This window comes from Sminthopsis crassicaudata, chromosome 3 (assembly GCF_048593235.1).
Source record: "Sminthopsis crassicaudata isolate SCR6 chromosome 3, ASM4859323v1, whole genome shotgun sequence".
Classification (NCBI taxonomy): domain Eukaryota; kingdom Metazoa; phylum Chordata; class Mammalia; order Dasyuromorphia; family Dasyuridae; genus Sminthopsis; species Sminthopsis crassicaudata.
Window position 1 is genome coordinate 243302516 of NC_133619.1, and position 21338 is coordinate 243323853.

Consider the following 21338-nt stretch of genomic DNA (forward strand, 5'->3'; position numbering starts at 1 on the left):
TTTGCATTTAATTGGTAGAATATTTTATTTGTTTGTATTTATGTAAGAGCAATGTTTTATAGAAGCAGTCAAGAGTTATTAAAATTTTTTTGAATAGGAAGTGAAATGGTTTGATCTGCTTAATTTTATAGCTTGTAGAATGCTGTTTTACTGGAGGGAGTAAAAGAAGGAATGTGAATTAAAAAGATTATATTATTGTAAATTGTATTATAATACAATTAATTAACAAGCATTTATTGACAAAACCTCCCTAGAAGCTTATACTGACAAGGAGCCAACTTGTTAATCAGAATGTAAAAGAAATAGCTCAACTTGCTAATCAGAATGTAAAAGAAATAGCCAGTAGATGAAAAATAACTTGAAGGTACCAAGAGGTACTTTAACAATTGCTTCTTCTAGGAAACCATAGATTTTGATAGTTGTAATGTTGTATTCAAAGGCATTGTGATAACAGGTAGAGTGCCATTTGCAAAAAACCAGCAGGTTTGGCTGGGTTAGAATTTGTGGGAAGGAAAAGAATGTGGGCTGTTTAGGAAGATAAAAGGGGGACAAATAGTGAGGAGCTTTAGATGCAAAGTAAAGGACTTTATATTTCATTCTAGAGGTAGGGAGGAGGGAATTTTTAGAATTCATTGAGCATGGAGATAGCATCATCACTTAGCAAAATCACTTTGGCAACTGAGCAAGGAATGGAAAAAGAATTGTAGCAGGAAGATCAGTTAGAGGCTGTTTCCTAGTCCATATATGAAGTGATGAGAGCCTGAACTAGGGTGGTATCTATTAGAGAGAATGTGGTATATAATAGAGATGTAGAAAAAGAAATTTGGCAACTGATTGGATATATGAGTCTGATCAGAAAAAAGGAGTCAAGGCTCACATAAAAGTTGTGAATTTGGGTGACAAAGAAGGGTGGTGGTTGTCTCTGCTGTAACAGGGAAATTTCAGAAGAAGGGAGAGTTTAGGAAGAAAGATATTGAGTCCAAAGTAATTAAGGCCTGAATTAGGGACAATGATTATGTGAATGAACTGATTTGAGAGATGTGGAGGTAGAATTGTCATGACTTGACGACTGATTGGATATGGGAGGGGATAAAGGAGAAGGAATAGTTAGAGATGATTTAGATGGTAAATTTAGATGATTGGAAGAATGGCATGCATTCCAGAAAATAGCCAATTTTGGAGTAACTAGATTTTGGGATAAAGATAATAAATTCCATTTTGAGCATATTAAATTTGAATTTCTTATATGGGATGTCCAGTTAGAGGTATTCAGAAGTCAAATGTATTATATAGATTCAGTTTAGGTCAAAGATGAAAAATTCCAATTAGTCATAGGTAATTTATGTTATATGTAAAGATTTAAAATGGATATATAGATTTGGGAATTATTTGCCTAGGGAGGATACTTGAAAGCTTGGAATCTGAATGAGATTAAAAGACAGCAAAAGAAGAGGGTGTAAGACAACCTTGTCAAACCAACCATACTTTATCTCACAGAAAAATCTAAGAAGGAGGAAGATCAGGAGAGAACGGTATAGTGGAAGACAAGAGAGGACAGAATATCTAAGAATAGTGGGTGACCAATAATAACAGAAGTTGCAAAAAGTTATGTAGTGAGGAGTAAGAAAAATTTATTGGATTAAGCTGTGAAGAAACCATAGGAAATTTTGGAGAAAGGTTTGGTTTCTCCCCTTCTCCTCCCTCTCTCTCACTTGTTGAAATTATTTGAGTGTGAAGTCACATTGTAAAGGGTTGGTGGGATAAATTGCAGTGTAAACATATATAGATTACTGAAAATTTGAACATAAAAGGAGATATAGGTTGATATTCGGTGCATTGACAGGATCGAGTGAAAACATCTTTTGGGGAGACATTTTGAATATGTTTCTGGATAGAAAGGAAGAATAGATAAAGTAGAGAGAAAGGAAGAATGAAGAAATGGCTGAATGAGTAAGAATAATTGGAGATCAAATTCCTAGAGGAGATTTGGTTAAGGGCCCAAATAGGGGTTTGGCCTTGGCAAAGAGAAGAGATTATTTCTGAAAGAATGATGGACTATGTGGAAGGATGTTGAGTTGTGGACCAAGAGAGGTCTTGAAAATAGATGGTCTCAATTTTTCTTAGTAAAGAAGAGGAGGGTAGAATGATATACTTCTGAGGAAAAAGTAGAAGATTTCAGGAGTGTGATAGAAATTTATTCAGACAAGAATAAAAAAGATTGCCTTGAAACAGAAAGAGAACCCAATTGAGATTATTAGGTAGCATAAATTTGTTAAGGGTAAAGTCAGCATAGGCATGTGAATTCTTACAGCAATGTTTAGCAGCATTGAAAATAGCAAAAGTAAAGGAAGATTCTATGTGAGTGTACATTTTTGTGTGGGATGGGTCCTCACAACTGAGATTTGGCCAAGGATGAATAGTGTAGGTCAAGGAGTAAATGATTCCATGGCAGGGAATGATATAGATTTATTTTTGTTGAGTTGGTTAACTATAGTGTCAAGACTTTGAGGGGAAGAAATCTAGGTATAGGAGTGGTGAAGTTTTGGAGCAAACCTGGTTTGAAAGCAATAGGGGTTTTAGTGAAGAAAATGCATTTAGAAGCAATGAGTCAAGGGGAAAGAAGGTATTATAGATTAAGATTACAGGAAGGAGTTTCAGAGTTTGACAATGTAAGTATCGTTATGGACACTTAAGTCTACATTGTTTTTGAGTGAATGAAATAGAATGATGGTGTAAAGGTGAAGAGAGTTAAGGACCTTGAAGTAAATTAGGTCAAGCTGTTTAAGAAATTTCAAAGAATATATATTGCAGTCTCTAAATATAAAAGCTGGACTTGGGATACAGAGGCAGACCATGAACAAAATCTGAATTACTTGCAGAAAGAGGGAGATATATCTAGGCTAGTAGATGACTATAGCAAGAATAACACCTGAGAGATATAGATGCTTAGAGTAAACCTAAAACATAAGAAGTTCCTGATGGTGATTTTGATATGACGAAGAACAAGGTATGGGTCTTCATCTTTATGAACAACTGTACTAGGAGACATAAAAACTCAATACTGGAGAGGGTAGCCTGGGTATAATCATTTCTGAAAAGAAACAGATTTCTTTGGAGCAGAAGATAGATGACCAGATGTGGGGTGAAGGAGAGTTTAATAAGAGCAGAGTATCTTAAGGTCATAGATATAGAGATAGAGGGGAACCTTCCAATCCCCTCATTTTATATATGAAGAAATTGGTACAGAGACATATTTTTTTACAATGTTCAAGAGGAACAATGCAGCTGGAGGATAGACTTGGAATGATTTAGCTTAGGTAAGTAAGAATGAGAATATGTTGACAAATAACAGAAGGAAAGGATTGTTGCCAGTTAAGTTACAATCTTAGAGGGAGAAGGAGGAGATGATCGTAGGAAAAGAAAAAATGGTTGAGTATAATACATTGATTGGAAAATGATTGATCATAATTATGTTTTCATTAGATTTTAGCAGTACATTTACTGCAAGCTGTACTTCCATCTTGGGACAAAACAGAAAGATCAAGAGATATGAAGTTTCTTGTGGAAAAACTTTTTGGCTTCTTGGGCAGTCTACTTAGTACATGCTCTTCAGACATACCTTTGCTCAGAGGTAGAGTGGCATTTTACATTATTTGATTAATTAGATGAATTATAAATTCACTTTTAAGCTTTTACTCTATTTTTTATTTCAGAATCAACTCTGAGAAGGAGGAAGTCCAGACCCCAGGCATCTTTGACTGCAACCCATAGTAGTACTTTGGCAGAGGAGATAGTGGCCCTGCTAAGGACTCTACATTCACTGAGCCAGTGGAATGGACTCATAAACAAGTACATCAACTCTCAGCTAAACTCCATCACCCACATCTTTGCAGGAAAACAGTCGGAAGGGGTAGTTTCCACGTTTTAAAATAAGCTCATTTTTTTCTTTCTAGAATATTTTTAATTTAAAAAAAGTAACTTTAAAAATGTATTATTGACTCAGAGGCATTTTAATTTAATTGGATTAACTCTTGTATTTTAGAAAGCAATTTTTTTTTATTAAAGCCGCTTTATTGTGACTATTTTTCTAAAACAGATGAAAATGTTGATTTTTCTGCTTATGGTTTATTTTTATTTGTTTCATATTAGGCTGTGTTAGAAGATTACTTTCCTGATTCTGAGAACCCTGAAGTTGATGGCCTAATGGCAGTGCTAGCTGTAATTGGTGGAATAGATAGTCGACTGAGGCTGGGTGGCCAAGTGGTACATGATGAATTTGGAGAAGGCACAGTGACACGTATCACTCCTAAAGGCAAAATCACAGTCCAGTTCTGTGATATGCGAATATGTAGAGTTTGTCCATTGAGTCAGCTAAAACCGGTAGGTGCGCTTTTGTAGATTTTCACTGTTGCATATCTAGAGAAATTACAGCACAAAAATGTGGTCTTATGCTAGGAATTAGAATGTGGGAAGGGACCTCAAAGGCCATCCAGTCCCACTTATGTCTAATGAAAAATCTCGTTTCTCTGTAATGCACATGATGATAGTCTAACTTTTGGCTAAAGACTTAAGAATGAAGGGATGTTTTAATGCTTGACTCAATCTGTTCTATATTTGAATAGCTCTAGTGTAGGAACTAAACTGGAATCTGTGTCTACCTTTGTAATTTCCACCCAGTGTTCCTAGTGCTATCTTCTGGCATCAAAATGAATTTGCCTAATCTCACTGATACTTGGCCACCCTTTAAATATTTGAAGACCTGTTTTTACTAAATCTTCTCTTGTCTTAAATGAGTTCAGATTCTTATGTGGTGGTAAAATTGAGATTCTTGCTATCTTAGTTGTCTTTGTGGGGTCTTATTCTCACAATTTTGAAATATGACATGTAGAACTGTTGTGACTAGGGTAGATTACAATAGAACATCTCTCTGTTCGTACAGTATATAGTAAAATTCTCTTAAGGCAACTTAAAAACTTATTAACTTGTTTGGTGTTTTTATATCATGCTGTTTGCTCATGTTGAGTTTGTAGTCTGCTAAGACTTATTTCTTTTTGGATCTGACTGTTTAAACTATTTTGTATCCAGCTAATTATATGTTCATCCATCCCAGAGTTGTCAAATTTAGATCCTGCAGAGTACTGGAATATAGCCCAAAGCAGATTAAAATATTATTGGAAAATGTTTTAGCAAAACAAAAATAAAAACATAAATAACATAACTTTTTAGTTTTGTAAGTCAATATACAGTCAACAGATACCCTTTCCTTTTTGAGTTTTATGTTACTGATCTAGCCTGTCACTTTTTAGCTTATCTACAAGAATCATATTAAAGATTGAATTTCATCAAAAGTTGGATAAAATCTAGGTAAATTTTATCTTTACTATTTTCCTGTTCTGCTGGTTTTAACAGGATTAAAACCCCTGTCTAGAAAGGAAAATGAGGTTAATCTTGATTTAGTTTTAATAAAATTATTATTATTTTTTTTGTGAGACCTTCCTTTAAGGATTCATTAGCCACCTCTTTATTAGACTAGTACAGAATTCTTCCCCCACCCAAGAATTGAAGCCTAGTTTACTGATTTAAAATTAGCAGACTTTACTCAAGTCATAATTTTAGTTCTATTATTAACTAACTTTCCAGCTTTAATTTTCTTGCAGGATAAAATACAGTGTTTTTGTATATTCAGTTTAAACACAGTTTAAATGCATTTTAAAAATATATTAAAATAGCATAACATAGCATAATATGTTATGATATAAACTTGAGGTTTCATTAAGTTATTTAATGATTAAATTAATTAGTCAACAAATTAAAGCTGATTTGTTCTCATATTAGTCACCCTTAGTTAAGGTCTAGGACAGAGCATAAGAGAGTGAGAAAGGTACTAATTTTGAAGTTAATAGACCAAGGTTCATTATCTCTAGAATTGGATGGTCTTTAGAGTTTTTTTCTGTTTTCTGTTTATGATCCTAAATAAGATTTAAAGGGCCATCAATAAAATGCAAATGTGAATGAAGATTTTTAAATGATGGATACTATACTCTTTCACAGTTTTGAAGATTATGATCTTTATTTTCAGCTTCCAGTTATGGCATTTAATGTGAACAACTTACCATTCACGGAATCTATGCTCTCTGTATGGGCTCAGTTGGTCAACTTGGCAGGGAGCAAATTAGAAAAACACAGAATTAAGAAATCTACTAATCAAACTCTCACAGGTTAGTATATTTTCTCTTTAATTCAAAAGATCAAAACAAATGTTGATTGAACAGCTTTAGTTGGGAATACACTGTCAGTGTAAGCTAATTCAAGAAAAGGGTGATATGCATGAGAGAGGAATTTGGAAGTAAAGATAAACTTCCTCCTTCCTCCCTTTCCAAACTAAATCTTTTCATTATGACCAGTAACCTTTATTGGTTAATTATTTGGCTCATGACTGTGATTTGTGATAATGAATTTTTATGAATTAGACTGTGCCAATAAATCATATCACGTGTGCTTTAGACTAAGTGCTGCACATAGTCTTTGGCTTTGTAGTTAAAAACATGAACTACTATTTATGTCATTCGGGCTTCAAAAGGCACATTTTTCTTTGTACTTCTTTCCCTACCTCTAAAAAAAAAGATGTTGGGCAGAAATCCCCACACAACTGGATTTGTAATGATAGGCTCTCAGTTGCTTTATCTTTAGGCTTCTAAATCAAATCGGAAAAGAACTCTTGAATCCTAAATTAGAAACAAATCCTTACCTGGGTGGGTGGATTTTAAGGGAGAAGTAAAATGAGTCAAACATTTTTAGCTTTCAGAAGTCCCTGTCCATAGAATTAAATGAATTGCAGAATGGGATAAACTTACATCAGAACATAATATGAAGGGAACTTAGTGAACTTGGAACCGGGAAGACCTGAGTGGAGATCCTAACTCAGATCTTTATTAGTTATATGACTCTTGGCAAGTTAGTGAATGCTGTTTGCTTTGGTGTTTTTTTTAAAATGAATATGTTGGACTCGACAGTTGTTTAGCTCTAAATTGATGCTCTTATGATTAGATAGAGTCTGAGAATTTCTCTACTATTGACTCTGTTGAACATAGATTTTTATTAAAGATGGGTTTTACTTAAAATAAAATCTAGAATAATCAGATAGACATAGTTTGATGAATTAAAGGAATGGCATATATACAGATGTGAGTAGGCAATTTAATAGGGTACCATACTTTCATTTTATCTTTTCTTTTAGAAGATTTCTTTCAATATACTTAGTGTAAAGTGATTCAAAGAGCTTGCTTTATATAAAATGTTTTTATACTAAATAGAAAAAAAATTCTCACTTAATTATAATTGAGGAACATAGAGCTTTTATGTAAAAATAATCAGAACTTTATTCTGTGATAGGATAATTCTTATTTGCTTTACAAAGAACATAGCTGACTTAGAGAATCATTTTTCTGCTGTAGCAAGCACAAAGAGAAAACAAATGTGCTTTGGCATGGATTTTCTGGACATAGAAATATATCCTAAACTAGAAGCTTGCGCATCAATGTGAGAAGAGCCATGGAGTCATAATGCTGATTAACAATTGTCTGTTGGCCTATAAACTTAACTCTATCCACTTAATTTCTGGATTTCACTTTCTTCTGAAGACTTAGGGCTCCAAAAATGCCTGGGTCTTGTGGCAAAATGCAAAGTTTCTCTCCTGAGGTATTGGAGGAGAGTAGCAAGATATCTTGATTTGATCACTTGGTAGTGGTGCCAGGTTTCCTTAGACTTTTGGGGTGCTCCTAGGATCATCTGAAAGGGCCCTTAGAGGCTTTCTTGCCTCTCATTTTGCACATGAAGAAACTGTGCCAGGGAGATCGGAGTAAGCTCCTCCATGATAACACAGGTAGAGAGAGGCTGAGACTAAGGCAGATTCTGAGGGGACTTGCTACTATAGAATCCATGCACTTTCCTCCTATATGGTGGCTAACTTGGGGGAGTGTTAGACTTTTGTATTTTGCATATTCAATAAGTTTTTTTTCAGTATGGTAAATGGAGAGATCAAATTAATTTTATGTTTATAAGGTTACTGGAATGCCCTTCTCCCAAATGCGTAATCATTTGTGAAGTTTTTAATATAGTATCTCATACTTTGATGATGATTCTTCTTTTCTATAGGACAAGTAGACTTGGATTTGCTAAGATGCCAACAGTTGAAATTATACATATTGAAAGCAGGTCGAGCATTGCTTTCCCATCAGGATAAACTGAGGCAGATCTTATCTCAACCAGCTTTACAGGAGAATGGAGTTCTCTCTACAGGTATCTTATTTTCATATCTTTTCTGAAAACTTAATATGCATCTTTTTCTCATAGCTTTTTTTAATTCATGAAAATTAGCTAGTGAATTTTTTTTTTTTTTTTTTAATAAATTGAGAATGACAGATTTGGATCTAAAGAAGAGGCAGGAAGTCATTGATTGTTTATTTTTAGTGGGTGCTATGTGCTAGATATTGTGCTAAGTGCTGATAATAGTGTAAAACACCTAAGATTCTCTTCCTGTTAAAGTACTGAGAGATATTTCCTGTTAAGAACTTTAAAATTTCATTCAGGCTTTATTTATTAACAATAATGGCATTGTGCCAAATAACATAAACAAAGATGTAAGACAGTCTTTGAAGAATTTTCTGTTTAGATGGGTAAGACTTGCTTAAAGTTGAAAGAACCATTAAACTTAACTAGTCCAATTATTGTGTTTTACAAATGAGGAAATGAAGATTTAAAGAAGTTTAAATGACCCTTCCCATGTCACACAGCATTGAATGACAAAACTGAGATTTGAATCCAGTTTTTCAAATATCTAGTTATTCCTCTACTATATTACCTATCTTCATATTGCAAGAAATTAAATGACATAAGAATTGTCACTAGAAAGATGTGAGCAATAATAGATAAAATGTATATAGTACTTTAAATTTTGCAAAGCACTTTACATATCTTTTTATTTGAGATATCATGAAATTTTAGCTGAGGAGGAAATAATTTCTAACTGATAGAGAGCTTAGAAATTTTCATGGTACAAGTAAGTTTTGAGCTGGCCTTTTAGGAAAAGTTGTCATTTCAACAGAAAGTGGAGGAAAGGACATGATAGAGGTAGAAAGGTATGGATTCAGAAAAGTATATGACAAGTTTAGGAAATAAGGTAAAATTTAGATTGGTTGTAGCTAATAAATGTGCAGGGAAATAGGTGATGAGATGGGGACTTAAGATCATAAAAGAACTTTGAATGCCAAGCTAAGAAGTATTTGATGGTCACTTGAAGACTTTGTTTGGGCATCACATGATTGGCCTGTCTTTGGGAAAATTATTTTGACAGGGCTTTGTATAAAGTAAATTGTCATGGAAAGAGAGTGATTATATGTTGGGAAACCACTTAATGGAGATATTAACTAGTCTAGTTGACCAGGAGAGCTTGAAGTAATGTTGTGTGGCACTAGAAACAGAAATCAATTTCTGTTTTCCCAGTGCAGAATTTCACACATAGTAGACACCCAATAAATGCTTATTGACTTGACTTAACATACTTAATATTCTTACATTTTATAGAGGGAGATAACATGTACAACATGTTGTATTGATGTGTACATTATATATATTGATGTTGTATATGATGTGTAAGTATTTACAAAATAAATATACAGAAAACCATCTTTTGGGGATCAGGAAAAGCCTTATTTAGCAGGTTCTAATTGAATTGAACTTTGAAGGAAACAAAGGGAATCTTAAAAGGTGGAGGTGAATGTGAGAGAGGTTTTGAGAAGATAAAAAAAGGCAACATTTTGCTCTTGGCTACATTGGGGCAAGAAGAGGGAGAAAAAAGAACAACTGCAGTTTTCTGATTTCAGATCTGTGCCGTTTTCATGCTTCTCACTAAAGGGATATAATGTTGACTTTGAGATGTTACATTTGAAATGCTTCAATTGCTTCTAGCAGGCATTTGGAAATAAAGGACTAGAATTTAGTCAAGATTCAGATTTGGGAGGTATTCTCTTCCTATTCCTCTAGTGGAAGTGATGAGAGTAGAAGAGAAAAGATCAGTGAAGAAAGAATCTTGGGAGTATCAATATTTTGGAAAAAGGTAGGAGGGGAACAGGAATTATTAAGATACAGCAGTGAATAAAAAGATTTTTTTCCAGTTGTATATGATACTTTATATGTATCCACATTTAAATTTTTAGTTGTACATCCTTTTCAAAAAATAGATTAGTTTCAATTCATAGTTCATTGACAATATGACAATGTTTATATTCTATGGTTATGTGAATGTATGTTTCATATTCAGGAGAATTTCATTTGGAGAACATTTATTATTCTATTGATATCAATGATGTGCTTTAAAATGCAGATGATGGTACAGCATCCCCTGATATTGGAGATATGTCTCCTGAAGGACCTCAACCTCCAATGATCCTCTTACAGCAATTGTTGACATCTGCCACACAGCCATCACCTGTAAAGGCAATATTTGACAAACAGGAACTTGAGGTATAATTATGCAGCCTGAATAATTTTTATTATAGTGTACTAAAAAGAAAGTGAAGCTGTTTCTTCACAATGTGTATTTATTGGTATTCTAAGGTCATAGTGTTTCATGATACACTGAAACTTTGTATATCTAGCTTGAAAAAAATGAGAGATTCGATAGCATTTTCATTTGTGTTTTTAAGAAAATGACAGTTTTATTTCTGCATTAGAAATTTATACATAGTATTACTATGCAATACTAGAGCAATTAAAAAAAAAACATATCATTTTAGTTCTATCCCATTGCTGATATCATTTGTCAACAATCACAATGTCTTGAAACTTAGGTGAAAACCAGGTTTTATTGTTGTTTGTCTTTCTTTCTCCAAGAGGACCTTGATCTCAGAAAGGGGATTGATGATTTTACAAGTGAATTGGATTTAAGTGAGCGAGGGCTGTGCAGAAGTTGTCAGGCTTACTCTCTCTCTGGAGCCATCTGGTTCCTCTAGGAAATTCTAGATTAGAAATATTAGAGAAGGCCCTAGATGCAGTGGGAGATCTTAGCTTTTTTTAAACTTAGTTTTTTCCCAGAGCTCAGTTTATCTGAGGGTGATATCCATTTAGTGATTAAAGGTAGGTAAGAAATGAAGCACAGAATAGTCACGTTTACCTGGTCAAAAAAAAAAAAAAAATCAGTCTGAGAGGGGAAGACCTTTGGGGTTTCTGGCCAAACAGAAGCAATTGCTATTTATACTCACTCTGAGCCCTTAGAATCCAGTGGTCAGGTGAGACTTGGGCTGTGATCTATTCTTGGCCAGTCAATGAGAGGCAGAGTAATTTGGGTTAAAGTCAGCTTGTGAGGTTTCAACAACCAAAATTCATATTACTTTGGGCAGAGCCCTTGATGATTATGAATATGATTATTGATAGGGACAGAGGGAGAGGATGGAAAGAACCAAGTTTATTTACAAAGAAATGAATATTTGTGTGGATGATATCAGGAATGGGTGTGGTGAGGGAGGGGAGGGGGGAAGGTGCAATAAAGGCTGGAAAAGAATAAAACATCTCCTAAAGTAGAAGAGCAAGGTGCTGGTGAAACCTGCATTCTTTTCCCTTGAGAATTGCTAAATTATGAAAATAGAATGGTCAGCATATCCACAAGGTCTCAAGTTTTCTAGCAAATTGTCCAGCCTGGCACAAACTGGTGGTTACCTGTTTTGACTGCCAAGGACATACAGGAAGTCCAGCTTGAGATACAAATTATGTAAGGGATGGAATCTTTACCTTGACACATTCAGAGCCCAGAGCATGCTCTGGGTCTAATGTTTCTGGAAAATAAGGCAACTCAGCCAGACAAATTCGGGGGACCACTTGATAGCTCTTAACAGTTTATATTATTAAAAAGTTTAAATGGTATCTATTATCATGAGATATTGCTTCATGAGATATTTATGTATTTTTCCCCCTTTTGATGGATTTAGGGCCAGGAAATTTTTGTTTGATGACTCTATTAGATATTATCCAAGTCCTTTTCAAAGTCAGGAAAAGGAGGGTACAAATAAGATGGTCATTAGAGAGAGATGGCATTAGCTATAAAAGAGCTTCCTTCAGAATAAGATATTTTTTCCTTGGATCTGAAGCAAGGCAGAGACAAAATGAAGATAGAATTCCAAACATGAGACAACTACTGAAAATACATGGAGTCAGGAGATAGTATCTTGTGGGAGGAATAGAAAAGAAACCTAGGACTTTGACTCAAAAATGTGTTAGCAGAGTAAAATATAAGAATACTTGGAACATATGAAGGTCTTTAAAAACTAGAGAATTTCGTATTTGAACTTGACACTGGAGTTTATTGAATTGATTCTGACATAATAGACCTTCACTTTAGGAGGATCAATTTGCTGTTGCGTGAAATAATGGCAGGGAGAATAACCATAATGCTTTTGCAGTAATCCAAAATGAAAGCTGCACCGGAGTGGTGACAGTATCAGAAAGAAGAGGCATACATGAAAAATGTTGTGAAGATAGATTGAACAGGATTTGGCGGCAGATTATAACATAGGAGGAGGTATGGTGACAGGAGAATGGTAATATTCTCTGTGGTATTAAGGAATTGAGGCATACTAGGGCTAAGTCACTTGCCTAGGGTCACTTAGCTAGTAAGTATGTGAGGCTAGATTTGAAGACTGATGAGTCTTTTAGTGGTTAAATCAATTCACAACTCCACTAACAGTGCATTAGTGTCTCAGTTTTTCCACATCTCTAACATTTGTCAATTCCTTTTCTATTATATTAGTCAAGCTGATAGATATGAGGTAGTATCTTCTTTTAGTTTTCATTTCTCTTATCAGTAGTGATGTAGGGAGTTTTTTCATATTTCATAGATAATTTTGATTCCTTTGATTGAAAACTGCCTATTTATGACTGTTTATATCAATTAGGGGTTGGCTGTTATTTTCATAAATTTTACTGAGTTCTCTCTATATTTGAGAAATAACACCTTTTTCGGAGATATTTTTCTGTAAACTTCACAGTTAGGGTTACTGTGTATTTCTTTTCATCTATTTCATCCTATTCTTCCCACATTTATTCTACTCTCTTTCCTTTCATCTTGTTCATCCTCAAAAAATGTTTTGCTTCTTTCTACTGCTTTTCCTTCTATTCTCTATTCTGTAAGTCTTTTCCCTGCTCACCGTTTTTTAAAATTTATTTTTTATTACTCCATTCCCTTCCTATTTTCCTGTAGGGTAAGAGATTTCTATACTCAATTGAGTGGGCATGTTGTTCCCTCTTTAAGCCAATTTTGATGAGTAAAAGGCAAGTATTTTGCATCCACTTCCCCCATCTTCCCCCTCCTTTAGGTGAGATAATTTACCCCATTCTAACTTTCCCTTTATTCTACAGCATTCCTCTTTCTAACCCCTTAATTTTATTTTTTTTATTAGATATCATCCCATCATAATTAATTCACTCTTGTGCTCTATCTATTCTCCTTGCTGCTTCAATAATGAGAAAACTTTTAGGAAATATAAGTATTATTTTCCCATGTAGGAATGTCAATAATTTAAACTTATTGAATCCCTTATGATTTTTCTTTCCTGTTGTTTACCTTTTTATGATTCTCATGATGCTTGTATTTGAAAGTCAGATTTTGTTTTCTGCTCTGTTTTTTTCATCAGGAATACTTTAAAAGTCTTCTATTTCATTGAATTTCCTTTTTCCCCTTGGAAGATTCTAGTTATTATCTTGGTTGTAATCCTAGCTCCTTTGCCGTCTGGAATATAATTATTCCCAAACTCTGATTCTGTAGAATCTGCTGAATTTTAGGTTCTTTTGATTGTTCCTTTTCTTTTTGATTTTTTTTCCCTTCTTTTGATTTTATTTGATTATTTCTTGATATCTCATGAAGACATTTAACTTCTATTTGCCCAATTCCAATTTTTAAAGAATTGTTTTCTTCAGTGAGCTTTTATATCTTCTTTTCCATTTGGCCAATTTTCCTTTTTAAGGAGTTCTTTTTTTTTTTTTTTTCAGTGAATTAGTGTTTGTGTATTTAATCACACACACATATACACACATACACCGTCCCCCCATTTTTAAATATGTATTTCCTTTTGGCAAGTTCTGCTTTTTAAAGAGGTGGTCTTTTCAGTGGATTTTTGTGCTGTTTTACTATTTGGCCTATTCTGTTTTTTAAGATATTGTTTTCTTTAGTATTTTCTTTACTGAACTTTTTTCATGATGTTTTTAACTTTCATTTTCCCCCCAAGTTTTTCTTTCCTTCCTCTATTTGATTTTTTTATTAGTTTTTATTTACCAGATATTTGCATGGGTAATTTTACAACATTGACAATTGCCAAACCATTTGTTCCAATTTTTCCCCTCCTTCTCCCCCCTCCCCCCAGATGGCAGGCAGGTTGATCAATACATGTTAAATATGTTAGAGTATAAATTAAATACAATATATGTATACATGACCAAACAATTGTTTTGCTGAACAAAAAGAATTGGACTTTGAAATAGTGTACATTTAGGCTGTGAAGGAAATCCAAAATGTAGGCAGACAAAATTAGAGGGATTGGGAATTCTGTGTAGTGGTTCATAGTCATTTCCCAGAGTTCTTTCGCTGAGTGTAGCTGGTTCAGTTCATTACTGCTCTATGGAACTGATTTGGTTCATCTCATTGTTGGAGAGGGCCTCTATTTGATTTTTAAAATCCTTTTTGAGCTCTTCCAGGAATTTTTTGGAGGCCTGAGACCACTTCACTCTTTCTTTGAGGCATTTGATGTACCAGTATTAATTCTGTTGTAGTTTGAGTTTGTGTTTTTCTTTTCTTCTATATGGCTATTGTAACTTTACATCTGCTGGTGGTTGTTGTGATTGTTGTTTACTCCTTTTTGCAGCCTATTTTTTGACTTTTAACTTTATGGCAAAGTTGGGCAGGGTAGAGGGGGCACTACCTCAAGCTTCAGGTTTTTTGTGTGGATATTTTCAAAGCAACTTCTGGGCAGATATAAGTTTTCAGTTTTTCCAGGGTAGTATGATCTAAGAAGAAATGTGTTTAATTATTACTCCCCTGAACTGTGCTTTGGTCTGTTAGGGACCACAAGCACTTTTTTGTAACCTGGATCAGGTTGCTTGCTTCCTTGTGTCTGCAAACTTTGGTGTTGCTAGTGTTCCTCCTCACTCTGGATACAATAGAGTCTTATACCCAATGCCAGCAAAGAGACCCCTGTAATCTACTGACCAGCTGACCCGTTTCATTACTATTTGTGTGCTGAGAGCTCTAGAAGCTATTGCTTTCACTAATTCTGTTGTCCCCAAAGCCTGTTGCTGGTTTTTTGCTGACCTTCTGGGTTCTCTTGGCCTGGAAAACTGTTTTACTCTGTCCTTTTGTGGGTTTTGCTACTCCAGAATTCATTTTAAGGCATTACTTAAGTCGTTTGTAGAAGAATATGGGAAGCCTTAGGCGAGTGTGCTCTTTCGTCATCATTTTGTCTCCTCTCCTCAATTGTACAGTTTAATTTAAAATGTGATACTGAAATTTGGACAACTAGGTGCCACAGTGGATAGAATATTGGAAGCGCACAGTCAAGAAACCTTGAATTTAAATCTGGCTTCAGACACTTACTAGCTGGGTGATCCTGGACTAATTACTTAACTTTGTTTGCTTCAGGATCTTGATCTGTAAAATGAGCTGGAGAAGGAAATAACAAAACATTCCAGTATCTTTGCCAAGAAAGCCCCCAAATTGGCTAAACAACAGTAATTCATATTTAAAGGAATTACAAGATATTTTTTGGAGATTTTGAAATAGGAAAGCATTATAATATTGAATGATTTATATAGTTTTTAAAGCCAGTTATCAAACTTCATTTTTATATAAATATATCTCACCTCATCTTGATTTGATTGGCTAAAATCAAATGATTACCCAGATACTTTATTTTCAGAATTTAAGAACTAGACAGATGTTTAGAGTTATAATTAGTAACAATTCCCACTCTTAATTTATTAATATTTTCTTGTACATCGTGTTTTAAGAAGGCTATTTTTGTTTTTCATTTAAGAAGTAGTAGAAAACTTCTCTTTTTCCCTTCCCCCCAATTTGGCAGCAAACTTCAATTTGTCATAGTGTGTAGTCTTGTGGATTTTTGGAAGCTATAGCTGCAAGGAGGCAACTCAGTACCAGTGGTTATTCTTTGTTGTCATACTATTATTTCTTTTATCAGATTTCTGCTTTTTTCTCAAGAATTAGAAGTGGGTTTAGGATTCTTGTTTTTTATTACTTTTCACCATGTAGTAATGCAACACGGTGTGATCCAAATTATGTGTACCCAAGTACCCAATTTACCCAAGTACCCAATTTACCCAAGTAAATCTAATTCAGTGACTTCCTGAAATACTTGTCTGAAACTTTCACAGTGTTTTGTATGAATTTATATATATCCATTGCACTCTCAGCTTTGTGGATTCCAGTCATAAAGAGCTATATATTGCTAATTTAAAATGTTTATGCTTAATAAAAGGACATTGTTCTTTAGAGCTAGGTAAATGATTTTTGAATTTTTTTTTTTTTTCTGGACCAATATCACTTTACTAAAGGCTCCGTGGTCCCTTCTAATAGAGTGGACCTCAGATGTTTCTCATGATTTGAGATGCCTCCTTCCTTCAGGGTATTTTTTAAAATAAGGTTTGATACCTGAACACTGTAGGAGCTACACAAAATGCAGCATCTCACTGATTGATAGACCTTGCTTTGAGGGCCAAAAACATAATGCATCAGCAGGAAATATCTCCACTGACTATTTGGTTTTAAGCTAGATAAATTCTTTCTCAAGTTAAGGAAGAAGAGAAGGTAAACATCATACATATTTATCAGATTGGGAACTTTCCATATCATGCTGCCCATTATATGGGTTTCATAGCCTTTTCAATTTAAAGGTTAGACAAGAATTTTAACTTCCTTCTAATGCAATTATTTCCTTAACAGTAATACAGAGAGGGGCAGCTAAATGGAGCAGTGGATAGAGCACCAACCCTAGATTTAGGAGATCTTGAGTACAAATGTGGCATCAGAGACTTTTAATACTTGGTAGCTTTGTGACCCTCAGCAAGTCACTTAATCCCAGTTGCCTCAGGGTGAGGTGGGGGGGAGATATCACTGATAGTTCACTATATCTGCTTGAATATATCTTATAATCACTAGAATGCATAGCTTCATAAGCCATATTGAGATAATACAATAGAAAGGGCATTGAAGTTCACATATAAATTGTAAATTCCCATTGACTAGGAAAATGGTTAAATCAGTCTTAACATGAATATTGCTATGTCATAAGTGAAGAACACAATGAATGTAGGAAAACACAAGAAGTACTTTCTCTTTCTCTTTTGTGATCATCCTCTTCAATCTTTTCTTTTTTACCTTCAGTTTTTCTTAACCATGGGGGTGGAGGGGCAGGTTGTTATTGTTACTATTGTTTTCCACAGTGAGTTCTGTCTGTTCATTATGTAATCAGATTATTTAAGCTTCAACTTCAGTATTTGACTTTCCCTTAAGAGTCTTCTTTAGCACCACAATTTGAAAGTATTGATTGTATAGTGCTTTGTATATGGACCTTTGTCAACAAGGTATTATCTCTTTTTTTTTTAGTCTGCTGTCCAGATTTGCCATTGCTTTCCTTCCAAGGAACCAAGTGTCTTTTATCATTATGGTTGCAGTTGCTGTCTGTGATTTTTGAGTCCAAGAATATAAGATCTGACATTGCTTCCATTTCTTTTTCCTTTTTTTTTTTTGCCAGGAAGTGATTGATGATAGCTGATGAAACCAATTGTCATGATTTTTAGTTTTTGTTTGTTTTCTTCAAGTCAGCTTTTATACTCTTCTCCCTTCTTTGGGGGTGGTGGGCACTATTGTCAAACCTTCCAATAAGATTGGTTGTCTGAAATGAGCTTGTTCTTGTTTGTTGAATAAATTTTTTCTAGACAACCTTTTCTTGGAATGGTAGCAACTTCTTTATTCAGTTTGTTTCTAGGACTTAAATTCAGGTCTGCTCAGTTCCAGTTTTTGTTAATGTTGTTTGTCCATTCTTGAAGAGGACCATGACATCAGAGACCATGATGTGCAAGTAAATTGGATTTAAGTGAGGGAGGGCTATGCAAAGGCATCAGCCTCACCTTCTCCAGAATCATCTGGATCTGATGGCAGGATATAGATCAGGGTACCTGGAGATGGCCCTCTTTTTGATTACTACTTCTTCCAGAAAGATTCTTTTATTTTTATTAGATTTTTTTATAGATATTTATTAGGTATATGTTTTATAGATATTTATATATACATTTACATGTATATATAGATATTTACTAGAAATTCTCTTCTGTTTTTGTTTATTCACTATGAGGAAAAAAATACAGCATTTTTTTTCTGGATAGTATTTTTCCCTGATTTAGTACAGAAGTATCAGCTGTAACTGGAACTATATACTCAGGCTGTCCAATGGAGGACTGGAATAGAATAATGTTTGGTAAGGGTTTTGTGAGGAGGTTGAGGCATGAAACGCAACATAGACATGCAAATACTGCATTCATTGAAAGAGATGGGATAATCATTTATTGAAAGACATTGAATTGCAGACTGAAAAGGTATGGAGAGGAGTAATATCTATCAATAAAAGGAGTATTTTCTGCTTATGAAATTATGAATCTTTTAAAGTATCAAAATAAAGACATTGAATATGCTTTTTCTTTAATATCATTTTGTTCAGTTGTTATGTACCAAATATTTAGAAAGCTTAAAAGAAAACTTTCAGGCCTTATAACAATATATTGTATTTCATGACTTTCAGAGATACAGTAATTATGTATAAGTTTATCATTGTTTTCATAATTTATGACTTTACAATATTCATTTCTTAGGATATTTATTACAAAATTGTGGGTTTCTTCCCCCTTTGGATAGGCTGCTGCTTTGGCTGTATGCCAGTGTCTAGCTGTGGAGTCAACTCATCCATCAACTCCAGTGTTTGAAGAATGTAGCTCTAGTGAGGCCACAACACCTGTCACAGTCCAGCATATTCGATCTGTAAAAGTGAAAAAGCGAAAGCAGTCTCCTCTCCCTGCTTTGCCTATTGTAGTACAGCTCATGGAAATGGGATTTCCGAGGAAAAACATTGAATTTGCATTGAAGTCTCTTACTGGGAGTGCTTCGGGGTTACCAGGTATTACATTTTCAAGACAACCCATTTTATTTACATGCTTAAATATATTGTGCCTTTCCATTATATATAGAATTAAGTTTAATTGACAGTATAATAATAGCAGCTTTTCTTAATTCTTGTTAATATAATAAAACATGAACTGTACATGAACTAATAATATATATGTGCTCATTTTTTTTTTTTTTAAGGTGTTGAAGCCTTGGTTGGTTGGTTGCTGGATCATCCTGATGTCCAAATTACTGATCTCTCAGATGCTGATACAGTCTCTGATGAATATTCTGACGATGAAATAGTGGAAGATGTGGAAGAGATTGAAGCATCTTATCCTGTGGTTAGTATGTGAGGAGGCAATGTGGTATAGTGAAAGACTCCTTTATTTGGAGTTAGTGGACATGGATTTGAAACCCAGCCTTTCTGCTTACTATTGGCAAAATTGTGGGCAAGCCTTTTTTCAGCCTTATTTTGCTTATTTGTAAAATATATTAGAAGAGATGATCAACCTCTCAGAAATTTTGCAGTTCAGGATCTCTGATTCCAAAATCTTTCTTAAAAGTTGAATAAGTAATTAATTTAAAATGTGATTTGGATGACTTAAACTTGCAAAACACAAGTAATAGAATTTAATGCAAAACAGAAGTTGTTTTGTGTTAACTAATTATTTTGTTCATGTTAGACTTTTCTTCCCAATTAGACTCATCCTTGAGAAGAGTGAAAAAGTCTTTGGTTTTAGTTTTGTCGTAGAATTTATTAAGGTGATGGGTCTATAGTAGTAAATAAATATTTTGATTGTTATTTTTCTTATCTAAGTGGGAGTGGCTTTAGTACTGTCTAATGAGAAATAAAAGGCCTTGGGCACATAGATATTATTTTCTGGCATTTGGTATTCAATATGTTGAAATGAATATTGTACTAATTTTCTTTTTTGGATGGCTTAATCTTAATTATTTTGAGAGTGATTCAGGAGTTTTGAATATTTGCAATTTCCTAAATTTGTTTCTGGAAATGATATTGACAATGTCAAAGTATAAATGTGATTTTATTTAGGCTTAAATACCTTTAATTTTTTTTTTTTTTTAAATTTTGTGTTTTAGTCTAGTTGTGCTGTTGTAACGGAGAGTCACACTTATAAAAAACGAGCCGATTTCTTAAGTAATGATGACTATGCAGTATATGTTAGAGAAAACATTCAGGTGAGTAGTATTTTTAGGCACCAGATTATTAGATAATGGCTTGTGTGAATCATTCAGTTCATATAGCTGTGATTGGATATGCTCTCTTGGTTTTAATTTAGGTAGGAATGATGGTTAGGTGCTGCAGAACATATGAAGAAGTTTGTGAAGGAGATATAGGTAAAGTGATTAAATTGGACAGAGATGGATTACACGACCTCAATGTGCAGTGTGATTGGCAACAAAAGGGGAGTACCTATTGGGTTAGGTATATCCATGTTGAACTTATAGGTAAGGGCAGTTTTCAGTAAATTCTCTTGATGTATTTTAATATGAAGAAAAATATTTTTAGAAACAAATATAAAGTATGTTTGTTTGGTTGAAATTCTTAGGTTTCCCACCACAGAGTTCTCCTTCCCATATCAAGATTGGTGATAAAGTTAGGGTGAAAACATCAGTAACCACACCAAAATACAAATGGGGATCAGTTACTCATAGAAGTGTGGGAGTTGTGAAAGGTAATGTATATCTATTTGAACAATATACAAAATAATTAATTTTTTATCAATTCATACCGTGTTTTATGTCTAGAAAAATCCATCCCAAAGTGCTAAGTATTAAAATACTTTACAAGTTTTTTTATGTGTTATAAAATCTGGATGCTGTTTTGGTAATTAGAAATTTATATTATAACTGGATTAGTCAATTGGTTGTACAAATGTTCCATTTCATTCTTTAGCGATAGCAGTAATTACCCATAGACTAATGATTTGAGATTTTAAACTTTTAGTAATGTGAAATTATTAAAGAAGATCAGAGACATTTTAAAATATTAATATTTTTCCCTTTTAAATTTTGAGTTCCATAAGGGTTTTGTTCTCAAAATAGAATACTAAATTACTTACCTTTTTTTCATTTAAAATGTATTTTTTTCTTTCAGAAGTTC

General features: G+C 33.9%; 1 protein-coding gene across 1 annotated transcript in view; it reads left to right on the plus strand.

Moving 5' to 3' along the window:
* Positions 1-21338, plus strand: part of HERC2 (HECT and RLD domain containing E3 ubiquitin protein ligase 2) — a 227008-nt gene that overhangs the window by 117615 nt on the left and 88055 nt on the right. Inside the window, 11 exon segments of the mRNA XM_074300310.1 lie at positions 3484-3631; positions 3714-3910; positions 4150-4380; positions 6080-6218; positions 8155-8298; positions 10382-10521; positions 18965-19223; positions 19412-19554; positions 20315-20413; positions 20515-20683; positions 20785-20910. Coding sequence (XP_074156411.1) covers positions 3484-3631; positions 3714-3910; positions 4150-4380; positions 6080-6218; positions 8155-8298; positions 10382-10521; positions 18965-19223; positions 19412-19554; positions 20315-20413; positions 20515-20683; positions 20785-20910 — 1795 coding nt within the window.